This window comes from Carlito syrichta, unplaced genomic scaffold (assembly GCF_000164805.1).
Source record: "Carlito syrichta isolate Samal-C Ts95f unplaced genomic scaffold, Tarsius_syrichta-2.0.1 Scaffold153630, whole genome shotgun sequence".
NCBI classification, from domain to species: Eukaryota; Metazoa; Chordata; class Mammalia; order Primates; family Tarsiidae; genus Carlito; species Carlito syrichta.
The window spans coordinates 27,952-46,094 of record NW_007097726.1 but is presented as its reverse complement, the minus strand read 5'-3'; the positions used below and the strand labels follow the sequence as shown (position 1 = coordinate 46,094).

The 18,143-nt window shown below is 40.7% G+C and overlaps 1 protein-coding gene across 1 annotated transcript in view; it reads left to right on the top strand.

The window, feature by feature from the left end:
- The window catches only part of LOC103252127 (multidrug resistance-associated protein 4-like), a gene marked incomplete at its 5' end in the record, with an annotated part of 43,359 nt that overhangs the window by 16,585 nt on the left and 8,631 nt on the right, over positions 1-18,143 (top strand). Inside the window, 3 exons of the mRNA XM_008050734.2 lie at positions 4,485-4,657; positions 5,103-5,208; positions 15,702-15,836. Coding sequence (XP_008048925.1) covers positions 4,485-4,657; positions 5,103-5,208; positions 15,702-15,836 — 414 coding nt within the window. The remainder of the gene's footprint in view (positions 1-4,484; positions 4,658-5,102; positions 5,209-15,701; positions 15,837-18,143) is intronic.

Genomic DNA, 18,143 nt, shown 5'->3' with positions numbered 1-18,143 from the left:
CAGTCTGGGCGACAGAGTGAAACTCCAACTCAAAAAAAGAAAAAAGAAAAAAAAAAAAAAGAAGGCACTATTATTTTTTCTTCTTTAGCAACTTTAAATAGGAGGGGCGATCCCTCCCCCCAAAAACAGAGTTTATTTATAAAAAATGGTGTATCTTACATGTTTCAACTTAAGTCACCTTTAAAATACTTGTCGTTTGATGCAATACACCCCTCCACATGCTTTTTACATTGCTCAAAACAGTTTTTTAACTCATTTTGATGCCTTTTGGTACTTCTGCTGTTTTTTGTTTCACCCCTTCCATGTTGGCAAAACATTTCCCTTTGAAAGTTTACTAAAATTGGTGCAAGTTAGGGCACCTGAGAAGTAATGGCAACTCTATAAATAGAACCTAAATAATGACAAAAGATTGACAAAGTTTATCAGAAAAAGGTCTAAAGATCACAGTAGATAAAACTGAGAAAATCAGCATGTTATTTTTGTTGAAAATATTTAAAAAAACTTTAATACAGGGATATACAATTAAGAGCAGAGTAAGTCATATTGGAATGGTGAGGAAATCATCCAATTATGTTCCACATTGATAGCATCTCTGTTAGAATACTGGTATGTCTCATTATATGGGAAACCACAATGCAGGCATCTGAACATCTGCAGGGTGTGTGTCCTTCAGGCCAGGTTTCCTCCACACATGCATCTTGTTTCCCCCAGGCCATATATTCCAGGCAGTGGGCTCCCCTTCATTTCATATACCCATGGGCTTTGTTCTAATAAAAACTCATCCTCATCCCTTAATTTGCTGTTGATCACATTTCAGTCTCTGGCATCAGACTTTCTTTTTGAAAACTCAGAACACTGGAAAAACCATGGAAGCACAATCTGATGTGCTGCTCTACTATGAGGGGCACATGGTAAATACAGCTTACTTAGTGGAGGTTACTTTGAAAACATTTATGATGACAAATGGGGTGTCTTATATGTTCAGCTTCTTATTCTCAGTTTTTCTATAGTTTACTATTTTTTCCAAGCTTAAAAATAATCTGAAATACTCTATACTGAGATATACTGTATAATTTTAACTAGTATTATTTCATCTGTTTTCCTGAAATTATAACTTTTTACAAAATGAAAAGATTAAGTTTTTTACATTTTAAGGTATGATGTTACATTTTCGCCAGATAATTTTTTATAAGGGATATGTTTCTTTTACAATGATATTGAATAAGGAAACAGCATTTTGTGTAAATTCTCTATCTATATGGATTAATTTTCTAATCTATAAGAAAAGACAGGTTATGGCTGGGCACGGTGGTACATGCTTGTAATCCTAGCACTTTGAGAGGCTAAGGCAGGAGGATTGCTTGGGCTCAGGAGTTTCAGACCAGCCTGAGAATTATAGCAAGACTTCCTCTCTATAAAAAAAAAAAATCAAAAAATGAACCCGGCATGGCGGTGCCTGCCTATAGTCCTAGCTACTTAGGTGGTGGAGAAGGCTATAACTCATGGGTTTGAGGCTGTTGTCAGCCATGATCATGCCACTGCACTCCAGTCTGGGTGAAAGAATGAGACTCTGACTTTAAAAAAAAAAAAAGGCATGTTACAAAATGAGATTTCCTTGTACCTTCATTCATACAATTGACAAATACTTATGGAGAACTTTTTTTATTGGCATTGTTGATTCCAGAGCTATAGCCATCATCAAGAGAGATGAAGTCCCTGCCCTCTTAGAGCTTAAATTCTTGTGGGCGAGACAGACAATAAACAAATGCATATGTGATGTGTAGGGTGCTGATAAACGCATGAACAGAGCTAGCCAACAGCGTTGTTAATGATAGGCAGTATCTCCTGATCTCTTATTTTGTATCAAGCACTATTCTAAATACTACACATACTGATTCATTTTCTACTCCAACAATGTTAGGAGATAGGTATGAATGTGATAATAATTTCGTGATCTTATTTACAAGTTAGGAAGTTAAGATAGAGAAAGTTGAGGAATTTGCTCAATTGCCAAAACCAGGCAGGACTCAAGCCCAGGCTGTCTGGCTTCAAGGCCCCAGTTTTTTATTTTAACATTTTCATATCACAGAAAAGTCTAATGAATGGTATGCTGAACACACAGCCCCTTCAGCTGGATTTACAAATTAAGACAGTGTTTTGCCATATTTGCTTCCTTTCTTGTATAGTCTGTCTATACTTTGCTGAATATTTGAAAGTAGTTGTAGACATTTTCATTAAGTTGGAGTTCACCTTTAAATAGGTAAATATGTGCCCCCAAGAACAAGGACATTTACCTGCATATCATAATATGGTTATTTATCTCACTCAAGAAATGTAATAGTCATGTAATTCCAATGTCTAATATATTTTCAGATGTTCCCAATTGTCACTCTTAGTCACTGTGTTATACTGCCTCCATGGTCTTTTTCTCAGTGCTAATACTTACTCATAACTCTCATATATGATAACAGTACTGAGGGCCTTATATTCATATCATTCTTGTAACCATCCCTGATTCATATATGAGGGTAGAGTGTCAGAAGGCACTTTTAAGGAAAGCTTGTTCATTGTTCTTCACCTTGAAATCCTTATTTCTCTTCAAGTAGATAGGGACAACCTGAAGATGGGTCAAAACCCAGTTAAGTGATGAGATGGCACTTGAGTGAGGGGCAAGTGTGAGACTCTTCTAGTCTGGCTGTCAGTCTTAGAAAAGACTGTTTGCATATACCAGTATTACCAAAGTCAACTCCAAAGAAATGTTTTATCAGCTGATAAAAACCTTGCCGCCGTCAGCTTTTGGTCAGTTCCATCACCCAGGGAATAGATCTTTGAATATGTGTCATAACAAGAGTACTCAATAGTTCTCTTCCTTGTAATGGAGAGGCCTTGACAAAGCTGACATCTTCTTTTCTGTCAATTACAATGCATCATTTTGCACCATGAGTCTGATCTTACACTTCAGATTTGTATAACTTCCTGTCTTGCGTGCTCAGGCAAAACACTAATACCGTATTTGATCCTAACTCAGAATTCCCATTTCTTGGAGTTAGTCATCCACCATGGATGCAACTCAAGAGCACATTCATAGAAGTACTTTCACAGTTAGGGTTCTGTGGCAGTGTTGCCATCGATCCTCTGCTTTTTGTCGTATGGCACTGTGATTCTGTGTTCCTGCTGATTGGCCATCACTCATCAATCTTCTGAGGTCTTAATTGGAAGTCTGTTGACTCTTTGTTCTTATATAGCTCTCAAATGTAGTCTCAGTTTGGCTCCTGTTCTATAAAATGTCTCCACAACAAATGTTCATTGAGCTGAGCCACCATCCAATGTAGCCTCAGCTCATCTTGTAACTACAATTTTATAAAGATAGGTTAACAGAAACATTGTCCATCCCCATAGTCCAGGGGTAAGAAAATACTGTCTTGTGTCCGGTTATTATGAGTTCTCATTCACTGTGAATCATTTATGAAATTGAAGTAAATGCATTTGATTGCTTTAACGACATGGGTAACCTTAGGTAAGAGCCATCCCCAGAATAGTCCCCACATTTCCTAACATAGGAGGTATACCTTCCACTTGTTTGCATTTGTATTTTTTTTAACCTTTCCGGTTGATTAAAACTTTACAAAATAGTGACATGCCTATAAGATGGTATCTTTGGAGAACCATACTTCCTGTAGTAATTGTTTTTTAAAATTTTCCCTCTAGTGTATTAACTCCTATGCAAAATATACTTTGGGAAACTTGACTCAACCATAAAGATTCTTTCATCTGCTACAGAGACTACATTGGGAGGAAAAGTTTCATTTTTTTTTTTGAGAAACTTCCTTAACTCCCTAGGAGGAGTTTCTGGTGGATGACATGTGGTCAGAAGGGAGTCAGGTGCTGGGTTCACTGAGATTTTTTTTCCCACCAACTTTATTGAGATATAATTTACATACCAGAAAATACTCCTCATATAAGGGTGACTCAGTGATTTGGGTAAATTTGTAGAATTGCACTGTCATCATACATTTCCTCATGTCTGCTTACAGTTAACTCTGCAGCTCCTATGCAACTACCGATCTTCTTTTTGTCTCTAAATTCCTACAGTTGGCTTTTAACTAAAAATGAAGAAGGGACTTTTAAAAATCATTTTGTATTTTACCTGCAGAATAATTTTATTTAGTGTATTGTGTATTTCCTACAGAAATTGGCTCAGGCAGTGTTAACACATGACCCAGCATGAACATACTATGCTTATGATGGTGCCAGAGAAACATCTTGGGTTCCATTAAGTTTGTTCTCCTAAGTCAGAATATTTCTGTTCTAAGTTGATTCTACCATCTTTCTCATTGAACATTAATTAGCGTAACTCTTACCGTCATGTGACTGTCCATGTAAGTTATGTCTTCCAAGAGAAAAGAGTTCTAATATCCAAGACGCTTGTCTATTTCCATGGTTCTTTGTTAAGGAAAATGTCACTCTTCTTTCTACACATACAGGTACAACTTAAAGAAGCCATTGAAGATCTTCCTGGTAAAATGGATACTGAATTAGCAGAATCAGGATCCAATTTTAGCGTTGGACAGAGACAGTTGGTGTGCCTTGCTAGAGCAATTCTCAGGAAAAACCGGATATTGATTATCGATGAAGCTACAGCAAATGTGGATCCAAGGTACAGAGCTGAGGTCTATGTAACTTGGAATCCCAATTTTAAATGTGCTGAACAGGAAACATGTAACAATGCTGAGAAATGTTTCCAAGTTTGATTTGCCTCAGAGATATTGCTTGGTGACATTAATTCTGAAAAACAGGAAGAAACCAAAACAAGTTTATGATGTCAATGATATTATTAGGCATCCTAAGAGAGCTAGATTCCTAAATTCTGCTCTTGATAGTTTAAGCAATTTGGAGGGAAGATATTTTCCATTTTTTCTAATGAAAAATAGTACATTTCTAAGTAACAGTAGCCTTTAATACTTACTTTTTGAGACTAATTTGTCTTAAAATATTGACCTTTTTCAAAAAACTTAGTTAAAATGCCATATGATCATTCCACATTCTCTTTTTAACCTCTCTTACGCAGATGATCTTTTTAACCCTAACCTTTTTGATCCTAGAACTGATGAGCTAATACAAAAAACAATCCGGGAGAAGTTTGCCCATTGCACTGTGCTCACCATCGCACACAGATTGAACACTATCATTGACAGTGACAAGATAATGGTGAGTTCTTCACCTGTGGAGTTCCAGTTGTTTCCACTTATGTTCAGCTTTTCAATGTATTCCCTCCTTGTAAAACCTGACAGAAATTCCCAATAAGGGCTGGGCTTGATAGCTCATACCTGTAATCCCAGCATTTTGGGAGACCAAGGTGAGAGGATTGCCTGAGCCCAGGGGTTCAAGACCAGCCTGGGCAACTTGGCAAGACCTCATCTCCACAATAAATCAAAAAATTAGGCGGTCATGGTGGCACACACCAGTAGTTCCAGCTACTTAAAAGGCTAAGGCAGAAGGCTTACCTGAACCTAAAAGGTTTTGACTGCACTCCAGCCTAGACGATAGACTAAGACTCCGACTCAAAAAAAAAAAAGAAACTCCCAATAAGTTACTTCTCGGTTACTTTTCCCTCTCATCCCTAGCAATAACTCTATTAACTGCACATTCGGTGCTTTTTAAATAATATATCCAGTACATCTCTTTGCATGTTATTATAGCAAAAGTTTATTTGAATTGTCATTTTTGCTTAAGATGGACAACCATGAAAATATTTCAAATCTAAGTTATAGCTTGTGTTGCTGTGTTATACAACAGAATAGTAGAATGCAGTCATTTTTGCTGTCAATTGTTTTAGCATATTTGATTCCCTCAATGAAAAAATTAGCCTTTCATTTAAACTGCCAGGAGGGTGTTGGGTTACACAATAGGACTTCTCTGCTTTTGAGAGACATTCACAAGATGTATGTCCGAGGGGAGCATATGAGAAGGTCCATAACACATTATCTTCAGAAAGGACCTAGTCAGGAAAACAAATGATTCCAACAGAAATGATTTGACATAGGACATTTATCACATAGGAGTTGGAAGGCTGGGAGAGTGAAGGGAAGCACTGGGTAGTCATTGTAGGAAGCAGCTGGGACGGAACTCCAACCCTAGGAACTCAGAGAGGTCCAAAGTGCTGGTGCTTAGCCCCCTGAGAAGGGGCCGCGTGATAAGTGTGGTTCCGGGTGTGCTAAGAGGCTGGGGGCTGGGGTGATGCTGGCGGGAGTGGCAGACATGGGAAGGAGGACCCTTTGCCTGCATCCACAGTCATTCTGCCTCCAGCGCAGAACCTACTGGCAGAACCTAACAGAGAGCCAGCTGGCCAAAGAGTCTCTGAACTCTGATCACTAATAGAGTGTAGGCAGAAAGATCTGGAGCTGAGAGGTGAGATAAAGAATCACGTGTCTCCTTCCAGCACTTCCGGGGCTGCACATTGTGACAGACTCCAAGCTTTGGGCTCTGAGTACTTGTCTGTTATCTTCCTTCCAGGTTTGACTGGCTCTTTCTTCCTTCGTACTATAATATTTTTTCCCTCTCTTCCTTATCTCTTTTCCTTTCTTTCTACTTCCCTTCTTCCCTCTCTCTCTCTCTCTCTTCCTCTCTTTCTCCTTTGTTACTTGCTCAGTCTCAATACATCGTATGTGGCTTTGTAAAATGATAACGGAAACATCCCTGAAAAGAAGAATCACTGACTGCAAATAAGCCCAAAGAAACACAGGCTATTTTCAAGTTAACCTCCAGTCTGTGGCATTGGGCTGAGTTTAATCTGTCTTGTAGTCACTAACCATTGTCACTGCCTGGTTAACTGGTGATGCTGTGATGACAGAGAAGGGAATAGATTAAAGAAGGCCCACATAGTGCACGAGAAGCAGCAGATGGCGTTTACACCCTGATCCTGATGGTCTAGGCTAAACAGATTTATAAACAATTGGTGATCTCCAGACTTCCTTATGTCCAGTGATAATGGTGCTGTCTCTTGACCTCCTGGATGGTTTCTGGAATATTACCTCTACCTCACATACATTGTCAGACCACCAGCAGGACATTTCAGGAAATACCAGGCTGTTGCCATTGAAGGCAGTGCCTGAAGCCTCATCACTCCCCAGAGCGCGACGTGTGCAGGAACGAGCTCTCATGTGTGCTGGAGAGCAGAGGTGGGGTGGTCCCAACCAAAGGATGCAGACCACTCCAGCAGACATTTGTGAACAACCCTGTGGTAGTCCAAGATCTTAGGACGGTGACTCAGATTCCAGAAACATCATTGTGTTCTTGAGTGGTAAATGGAAAAATAACCCTTCTGTAAAGCAGATGCATTAATAACCAATCCCAAGGAGGACTCCTGCTGTCTTGTGAGTAACCACAAGACAGATTGCCACTGTGCCAGCCACCAGGAATAGAGGTCCAGACTCTTCTTCCCACTCTATCCTGGACTACAGGGTTGTCATGGCCTGAGTCTGGCAAGAGAGACACACATATGTGACAAGTCATGTGAATCAGGTTTATTACTTACAGATAGGCAGCAGGAGACAGAAGAAGCTTAGCATCCCACTCCCTTGAGGCTCAAGAAAGCTACCCAGGGCCGATGGAGTCTTGGGTACATGTGCCCCACTTGCACCACAGCCAAGGGACCCCAAAAGGCAGCCTCCCTGGGTTATATACCTTGGGAACAACATGACTTACTGGACAAAGTTTTGAAGGTCATCCTGCTTCCAGGGGAGAGAGGAATAAAGCCCAGGCTTTCTGGGGTGGCTTCTCCCTGACTCGAGATGTTGCATTCCCTAGGAGGGACAGGAACAAGACCCAGGTGATTTCAGGCAGCACTTCTCAGGGAATTGCATTCTCAGCAGCCCACAGTGATCCTTGAGAACTACAGACAAGAAAGAGAGGAGAACTGGGCCGGTTCAAGGCCACCCAGAGACCTTCTCCTTTTTACCTGTCATTTTGTTGTTCTCATCTCTCAGCATTGTATTTTGCAGACTGTCCCAGAAAGCATCCTGCTTTCACAATAAATTGAATGGTGCTCTAAAGTTTCCCTGCTTAGAACACTCTACTGGGCTTTGGATGCGTCAGCAGGAAGATGGCTTGATCTCCAGCTCAGTCAGGGGCCTGTTCAAAATGAAATCTTTGGGTTTTGGTATTACAACATTGATGGTAGCAACTTCCTTTTATTATCTAGTGCTTGGAAATGCTGTCAACTCAGATTGCTTAGGGAGACAGCAAGGAAGGACAGAATTAAGCAGACTTGTCAGCTGACTGTTCCTAAACCTGATCATCAGCATTTGACCCACAGACAGGAATTTCTAGCTCACAAGCATCCCCTTGACCCATCAGCATTGTTGCCATTATCGAAACATGTTTGTATAATGTTTTACATACCAGCACCTACGGGGAGATTGTGAGAACCCTGAATTTTTTCTCTCTCTGGCGTACTGTCTTTATTTAGACTCTTAACATGGTTTCACAAAGCAGTTTACTGCTGGCCCCTCTACCTTTCCAGCCTTGTCCCACTCTGCCCTCCCTCTTTCCTTCACAGTGAAAGCCGCAACAACCATCCTTCAGTGAAAGCCACAACAACCATCCTTCAGTTTTTGAAACCATCCTTCAGAGTCACTCTCACTCTTACCATTGTGCCCTCTCTCTCCCTACATCTTGGTGGCTTAGACTAAGGTGCGAGCATTGGAGATGAGAAAACAGATAGATTTGGGTTGTCCGTGGGATATGAGGGAAGGTTGAGAAGTCAGTGCTGACTTTTAGGACTGGGGTCTGAGTATCTGAGTGAATGGGGAAGACCAGAGGAGAAATTTATTTGAAGAAGAGAAAGGTAAGGGTTCACTTGGAGCAGGTGGCCACTGAGATGACCACAGAACTGTCCTTCCCTCTCCCAACACTAGTGTTGGGGGATCGTCAGTTTAGGGCTCCCTGGCTTTGAGGTCATCAATGATATCACAGGAAGTTCTACCAGAAAATGCACTTGGCCACTTAAGCTGGTTTTTGTTGCTGATTTTTTTTTTTTAAAGTAAGGAGTCACCAGCTCTGAATCCTTTGTGAAAACTATAGTTTCTAATTTCTCTTGATAGGAAATGGAAGGATTCAACCTAAGGGGACCCAAGAGACACACACTGCATAGCTTCAGAGACAGAGAATTGGTCTCTGTGCTCACTCCACCCCTGGCGAAACCTTCTGTTGATTCTAGAGCTTCTGATCATCAAGCTGTCTTTCAGTTCAGCGGAACACCACAAATAATGTTATTTCTCAAACCTTTGACTTTGGAAGTGTTTTTTGTTTTTGTTTTCTTGCTTGCTCTAGAAATACCTATTTTCTTTCTAGAAAACAAGCTGGGCATGGTAGCTCACTCCTGTCATCCCAGCACTTTGAGAGGCAGAGGCAAGAGGATTTCCTGAGCCCAGGGGTTTGAGACCAGCCTGGGCAACTTGATGAGATCTCATCTCTACAATAAATCAAAAAGTTAGCTGGGTGTGGTGGTGTGTGCCTGTGGTTCCAGCTACTTGGAAGGCTGAGGCGGAAGGATCACCTGAGCCCAGCAGATTGAGGCTGTGGTGGCTACGAGTGTGCCATGGCACTCCAGCCTGGGTGACAGAGTGAGATGCTGACTAAAAAAAAGAAAACCCAAGGGATTTTCTGTCCTGTTATTCTGAAGGCTTTGAGGACTTACAGACAGGTGAATCAGCTACAAAGCCTAAAGCTCCAGAGGGCAGCGACTGGGCTCAGGGAGTGGCTGGGGATGTGACAGATGCTAATGAAGGGCACAGCCAACACTGCTGTCATCATAAAGTCATGTAATTGCGAGTGCTTAAGGTGTAATAATTACATTTTGTTGCACTGGTGAATGCTTCCCCACAAAGACGGATGGATATGGTTTTGTTTACTATAAGTAAATCAAACAAAAGGCTTGTTGGGAAGCAACTGTGACCTAATTAATATCGTTGTTTATGTGTTGGTTCTCCAAAGGGATTTACCCAGTTTTGGTTCATTAAGCGCCATTAATGTGTTAAGCTTAGGATTCTGTTCTATAAAGATGTTCTCTCAATTTTAACTTTATTAAACATGGTGTAGTCTTAATGACAGCTAATTTAATCTTCCTCATTTGCTCTGTTGCCACAAAACAGTGGAGCAAGACAGGCAAATTAGAAATCCTCTTTCTTTTAAAACTCGCCACTAACTCTCATGAAAGACAGCTTCTTCCCTGTAGCCTTTAGGATGAGCGTGTTACTTGTGACCTGTTTTCTTTTCTGCCAGTGTCTTGGCCTTTCCCTCCAATCCCCTCAGTCTTTACGACACTCTGGATTCTCCCTAGTAGCGTGAGCGAATGACCAGTAAGCGAATCTGCAGTTAGAGAATTTTTGGGAATGAATTAGGGTGAACCAAAGCAAGACTGAGAAACTCAGATCAGAGGTCCCCTCTTTATAAGCAGTCTTGCAGGTGTATGATCTTTACATTTCTTTCTCAGCTCAATTCTCCTTTCAGTAGAGTTTTTCTAGAGGAAGCAAAACTTGAAGCTGTTGTACCATACCCAGCTGTAAAAGCACAATAACAACTTAAAACTAATACAAGTTTTATTAAATCCTATGCTTCACCATCATGGAACCTTTAAGAACTCTTTAAGAACCCTACAATGGTCACAGTAAGAATATTTCACAAGCGAAAAGATTACCCCTTCAAAAATGTGCTGAGAGATTTAATTCAAGTGTTGAGAAGGAGAAATAGCTAATAAGAAGGTAGAAAGAACAATTTGGGAGAAGAAAGCCTTTACTAGAGAAAGATTTTGCTAGAGATTTGACTGCAGTCAATAGCAGGAGCTTTGTGGGAGCAGCTGCTGTTTCGAGACCCAGGGGAGGATTTTGAGTAATACTCGCCACATGCCACAGTATCTTGTCACAGAGAAAAAGTCACAAGTACCCATTTTACCTACAAGGGAGCCAACTTCCAAGGTTGAATGACTGTCCATATACCCTTTTGTCATCCGGCAGCCCAGATCAGACCCCTGAAACTTGGATCTTCCCGCCCCACTCTGCCTGTCACTAAGTGCTGTCTTCGTTTATGGCCGTCACCGTATTGAAAGCCTTTCTTTTCCTAGGGTTAGCCTTTTCCTCTACCCTGTACTGCCCCCACTTCTCCCTGAGGCTGCCCCACTGTCACTGATGGCACCATGCCACCGAAATGATTGAATTATTTTGCAGTTGGTTCAGTTAATTTTTCTATCTAGGACAGCTTCCTAGACTATCTACAGATATGTAGCCTGATAACCACATTTCACTGAACTTATGTAACTGACTAAGTGGTTCAACATAATGCATTTTTCTTTAACCTGCTGGAGAGCGGCAAGCAATCTGAGGTTGTAAACCTCAAATCCTGGGACCAAGAGGTCAGCATTAATGTGTGGCTTTACAGTGACCCAGCTGATGACCCAGCAAAAGATTTCAGGAATTTTTTTCTTATAGATTTGAAAGATATTGAGATGAAAAATCCAAATTAATGACATCTGTTTTTCTGTACCAAAAGAAAATTCAGACTTGTTTTATCTTGTTTGAAAGATCTAGAATCTTTGATCATATCAGTCAATACAGATTGAACATTGGTAATCCAAAATCTGTCATGCTCCTAAATCTGAAACGTTTTGAATGCTGACACTATGCTCATAGAAAATGCCCATTGGAGCATTTCAGATTTCAGATTTGTGAACTGGGTATCCCGAATTAGAAGGTATATATGATGCAGATTTTTCAAAATTTGAACAAGCCACAACATTTCTGGCCCCAATCATTTTGGATAAGGGATATTCAACAAATAAGTCTCAGTCCTCTGCCCTCATCCTGCTCTCTCTCTCCCCCTCACTATTTCCCTCTTCCTCTTGCCCATAACCATCAGCTGGAGGCATATGATTCTCCAAGTCTGTATCCCCAATCCTGGGATCCCTGTGCTCCCTGCCTCATCTGTTTCCCAAGCCCCATTAGACTCTCCCCCTGTCATCCCCCCCCATAGTCTTGCCAAACCTCACCATTGAACAGTCACCTAATCCCTCCCTGAACTTCATGTCCTGTGTATTTAACTTCAGCCACCATGCATGAGGCCCCTGCTCACCTGTTATGCTCAGGGCCAGGCCTTGGAGACGCAACTGTGCTCGAGAGGAGCCACAGAACCCAACCTGCATGGAGGGGCCAGGCACACCTCCAGACTGCTTGGCTCGTGCCGTTCCTGTGTCTGGAGTGACCACTGTCCTCCTATCCCACTACTGCATGTCCAAGCCTATCTACTCTTCAAGGCCCAGTTTGCTGCTCTCTCCCTAGAGCTCCTCCTCAATGCCTCGTCGCCAGAGGTGACTTCTACTGCTGCTAAGTTCCTGCTCATTTTGCCTTTTTTCTTGTACGAGAGGCACTTGAGCATTTTCTTCCTTCTCATCTTTGAGGGTAGGCTTCCTAAGGCAGAGGCTGGGGCTGGGGCTTGCCTATCTCTGTGTCTTCCCCAGGATCTAGCATAATGGCATGGATGTAGCAAACGTAATAAATTTGAGACTTCGTGAAAGTTCTTTCCACTTTTCCTACCGTGTGTTTTAGCCAAGGGTTACTTGCTCTTTGTTAATCTTGCAAGTTCAATCAAACTGGTTTTCTTTTTCTGTGAGTATGTACCAGGCACACAGTAAATAATTTTGAGTCTTGAGTATAACAGACTGGCAGTGGGAGGTAGACAGGGGAAATGTTTGTTTACTGGCAGATTTTCCTAAATCTTGCAAAGTGAATACATTACTCAAATGAAAAGGCATCTTAGAAAGTAGGATGTTTAAAATTCTCAGTCCTTATTTTATTTCTGATAATAAAGAAGCGAATAGTGTATCTCTGGGAACCACCTGGAGGAAAAAAAAGACTGGTTCAGACCCGGGTTCAAATCCTAACTCTGCCATGCACTGATTTATGCAGCAGTCTAGGCCAAGTTATTTAACTTACCTGCACTTCAGTCTTTATCTCTGGCTGTCAGCATCTTGACAGACAGTTTCTTGCTCATCTTTGAATCTCCCGTTCCTAAAACAGTGCTTTGGTAATAGGGACTCACTGAATATTTAACAAATAATAGAAAGAAGTTATCCACATTGTCTGCTCTATTTTTATAGTTAACAGTGATGACTGTAAACACAGGGAATGTTTAACCCATAGTCATTTTTAGTTTGCTTTTCAAATTCAAAAACAGATACTTCCGTTATGGGGTGACTTCCCTGATCTTATGGTAGCCATACTCTTTGGCACATCATATTTATGTGCCAGGGCATAACATACTGAATATAACAGACTGGCAGTGGGAGGTGGACAGGGGAAACGTTTGTTTACTGGCAGATTTTCCTAAATCTTGCAAAGTGAATACATTACTCAAATGAAGAGGCATCTTATAAAGTAGACTGTTTAAAATTCTCAGTCCTTATTTTATTTTATTTCTGATAATAAAGAAGCTAATAGTGTATCTCTGGGAATACACCTGGAGGAAAAAAAAGACTGGTTCAGACCCGGGTTCAAATCCCAACTCTGCCATGCACTGATGGCAGTTCATCTCCATTTGGAACTATAATATTCCCATTCATTTGTAAATGCTGTATTTTGTTTTAATGCATATCAGAACAGTATTAAAGAGATCTGTTTTGTTTTTGAAGCATTGTCCTACAGAAGTTAAATTTTAAGTTCTAATACATCCTCAAACATCATAACGATTTATCACAGTTCTGTCTCCTTGAAAATGGAAAACTCTCCTAACAAAATAAATGCTGTCATTAAATTGCTAACACTTATAACACTCAAAACATTTTACTAAAATGATCTTTCTGTCAACTTACATTGTCTTATTGCTTTTTGCAAGTATTAATTTTTTCTAGCTCTGCCTTTTTAGATTCTGGTGAATTCCAAAAACTGCTGGCGTCAGTGGCCTCCATGTGTTTTCAGACAATAAAGTGGGGAAATGGAAAGAGGTACCATTCTCTCAAATGTGAATAAACTTAGTAGAAAGTTGGACAAGGACAAAATATTAGTAGTACTTTCTTTCCATTAAAAATTATGTAAGGTCTTTTCAGAATGCTTACGCTACCAGCTTGTAGGTAATGAGTTTGAAAAGCAAGGACTTTTAAAAGTTTGCTTCTAGCATTTTGAGACTAAATGTTCATCATTTTATCAAGTAATTTGATTCACTTATTAACTTAGTCTGTATCCTGAGAGAGACCTGTATTTTAAAATTGCAATATTTTTTCCTTCAACGTCAAGAGGAGTGGTTGTACTCTGTAATGCTATGCTTAAGTAAAAATTACACATTCAGGGCATCTAAATTGGCATGCCAAATTATAGGACATTTTAATTATTATGTGGATGTGACAGATTCAATTATTCTTGAACTCTTTTGAGAAAGCTGCCCTTAGCAAGTGATTCACAGTAGTAAACAAAAGATTAACAGGAAAATGCCCTTTATGAGACTTAATAAATGTGTCCGATTAAATACCATGGAACAGAATTAACTACAGTATCTAGATGTGGAAAAACAACCTGTGTCCTGCTCAGAGGTTCAGCATATTCTCTTAAGATAAATTTACTCTAAATAAGGTCTAAATGAAGATCTAAGTACCACTTAACATCAGAACTGTTTTCCTAGGTACATCATTTGGGCCAATTGTTTCAGACTCTTTCTTCCCTCTGAAACCATTAACTGAAGCCACTAATAAGTAGAAACGTGGAGTTAAGAGCTCCTTTCTCTCTCTTTCAATTTCCAGTGGACATATTAATGAGCAATAAAGCAGCTAAAAGGCAGGCAGCTAAAGAAAGAGCGAGAAAGAAGCAAGGAAAGATGATTAGAAAAAGAGATATTTGACCCTCAGCAATGCACATTGGGCTGCCCTGTGTGCTATGTGGGCTGTGATCACTGGAATTTGGAGCTCAATTTCTTAATTGCTTCTTTAGTCTTATCCAAAGAGAAAATTGGATTTCTCGAGATTTCTTCTGTGCAGAGAGCAATTATGCTAAAGCTGCTTAGGTAGCAGCTCTTTTGGCCAGCTTTTCACTCTTAGAATAATAAACTACCCCCAGAGCCAGCTTCAGGGTGCACCTTAACCTCGCACAAGGGTTTAGCCCCTCTTAGCAGCTGACATATTCTAGGACCCTAAAGAAATTCCAGAAGCATTTACTTCATTTCCAAATAGTGCTCAGATTCTATCAAACTAGCTCAGCAATTAATTTGCTGTCAAGTCTCTGCCATCTGGTTTTTATGACATTTCCCTACGTTTTAGATAAATTGAGTTTGATTTCTTAAGTCAAAAAGTTTCCCAACTCTGAATATGTATAAATAGCTCTCAGAGCTTAGAGTCTGAGAGTTAAAAGCACTAAACTGATGATAACAACCCAGAGTGCCCTTGGCAGAATACAAAATGCCACAGAACTGCTGAGTGCCCATAATCATAGTCTAGAACTTTCATTTTCTTCCTTTCCTATGACATTATAATAATAAAAGGTCAGGTGAGGCCTTTGTTTGCTTCGTAAAACAGGGTAATCAAGCCATTTAAACACCATCCAAGTCTGCCACCCAAATAGATGGTCTGTATTACCCCTCTCCTGTATTTCTTTCCGAAATATTGTCTGAGTTATAATATGTTACTGCAAAACATTGTGTTTCAATGGTTTCTTTCTGCTGATGAACAGGTTTTGGATTCAGGAAGACTGAAAGAATATGATGAGCCATATGTTTTGCTGCAAAATAACGAGAGCCTATTTTACAAGATGGTACAACAACTGGGCAAAGCAGAAGCCGCTGCCCTCACTGAAACAGCAAAACAGGTGAGCGTGCACCGCGGACTTGTAATTAAAGTTTGTCTCAGCAGTTCAGTTCTCACCATTTGGCACCACAGGTACGGTAACGAGCACCGTGTGCCCTTTTCAATTATAAGCCTCCAGAGACAAAGCTTCACGGCTGGGCCTTAACTACACGTCCCAGGTTGAAGTCAGGTCTGCAAAGAGTCGGCAGAAGCAGATGGGGTCAGGGGATAGACTGTGTGCACACACGTGTGCAAGCAGGTGTACCCATAAGGGAGAGAGATTTTAGACCAGACTTTTCACACATTTAGACTGTGAGTTCAGATTCTCATATAAAGAAGCATATGGCATAAAAAATACTCATATTTTGCAGACCCGTTGCATTTCGTTCTTTTGGGTGCTTGGCACGTTTAAGATGCAAATACTGTTGAGGTACATCCTGGAGATTTGAAAGTTTTAGCAAAACACGTGGAATGTCATTTATTTGTTGTAGAAAGACATGCCAGGGAAATGTATAGATTACTTTTGGTTTTTGTTTTATAATTTATAAAGAAAACTCTTACACTTTCTCTCTATATTTCTCCCTAATTCTTTGTTGTTTAGAACTAGGACCAAGTGTCCCTTTATGCTTCTTCTGTCTTCTGGAAGATGAAATTGTCATCAGAACAAATCAGGAATTTCTAATACCTTAAAGCTATAGCCTGAATAGTACTCAAAGATTCACAAAGCATAAAAGACATTTAGGTTACGTGATATCTTTCCAACAATGGTGACGTAGACCTGTCTCATTCTATAGATGTGATAGCTGCAGTTTGGTTTAGGGGACTTGGCCAATATCAGGCAGCCGCTGTAATTCTTTCTTAAAGTTGTATGAGTTGGGAGTTGTATTGATGGGAGGAAGGGAGGAGGGAGGGAATGAAGGAAGAAGGGAGGGAGAGTGGGAGGGAGGAAGGGGGAGGAAAGAGGGAAAGGAAGGCCATACAGATGGATGGTGGGGTGGTGTTCTTACCTCTTGATATGCATGGCTTAGGGTGGACTGAGATCTCCAGTAGTACCTGATGAGGCTCCTATTCAAACAGTTCGTCTCTAGGCATGATCATACGGGTGTGACTTTCCTTCTTCATTTGCTCCCAGATTTTCAACACTGTAGGTAGAATAAAATTGCTTATTTCTCTGTAATGTTTGAAATACCTACCTATTGAAGACTACAGAATGAGAACACACGTTCCAGTATCTTAACAGTCCTTCTGTATTAAAGGTTCATTCAAAATAAAGGCTAAGTTCACTTCTGTCACTATTTCATCTCATTCCCCCTTAGAAATGAGGAGCTGTGTTTTACACTCTGTAGGCTATTTCTCTGAAGCCTGCTTCCATCCTCAAACTGTTCGTGAATGCCTGTGTGTGCAAAATACTACGCTGGGTACTAAGAAACACTTTAGACCTGCCCCTAGTCATTGACAATATGAACCAAAGAATAGAGAAGAGCATGCTGAGCACAACGATGATGATGAGGCTTTGACACAGGCCATGCACTGTGCAGTGATATAGGTTCTCTTCCATTATGCCTGTTTAAGAAACTGAGGCTTAGAGCAGAGAAGAAAGATGTCCATGATCTGAATCATAGGCAGAGTCAGGTCTAAGCCCAGATTTAGGAATGGCAAGGTCTGTGTTCTGAAACTTTCATAAGAATTCCATTGTATATGAGTGAGGAGGGAAGTTGTACTTGGAACACTATTTTTTTTTTTTTTTTTTTTGAGTTGGAGTCTCACTCTTGTCGCCCAGACTGGAGTGCAGTAGCCGCTCCCGGCCACCGCAGCCTCGATCTGCTGGGCTCCGGCGATCCTTCCGCCTCAGCCTTCCGAGTAGCCGGAATTACAGGCGTGCGCTACCACGTCCGGCTGATTTTTGATTTATTGTAGAGATGAGGTCTCGCCTGCCCAGGCGGGTCTTGAACCCGCGGGCTCAGCCAATTCACTCACCTCAGCCTCCCAAAGGTGCGGGATTACAGGCTGAGCCACCGAGCCCGGCTGAACACTATTTTTTTAATGCCTGAAATTTGCGGAATACTTTTATCTTTTACAGTATCTCCCAGTCAAAACTTCTCTCATAAAACCTGATCAGTCATTTGGAATTCCCAGTATAATTTAGTCCCAAAACAGCCAGGAATCTTGAAACCCCTTTTTATTTGTTGATACCTCAGGCATTTCACATCAAAGAGATGTGTTCCCACCTTCATGTCAAAGTCCCAATTTTTAAAATGTGTTATCATATATTATCAAGGCATTGAGTAATACGAAATAGATCATAGAATTTTAGATAGCTTCAGCTAAC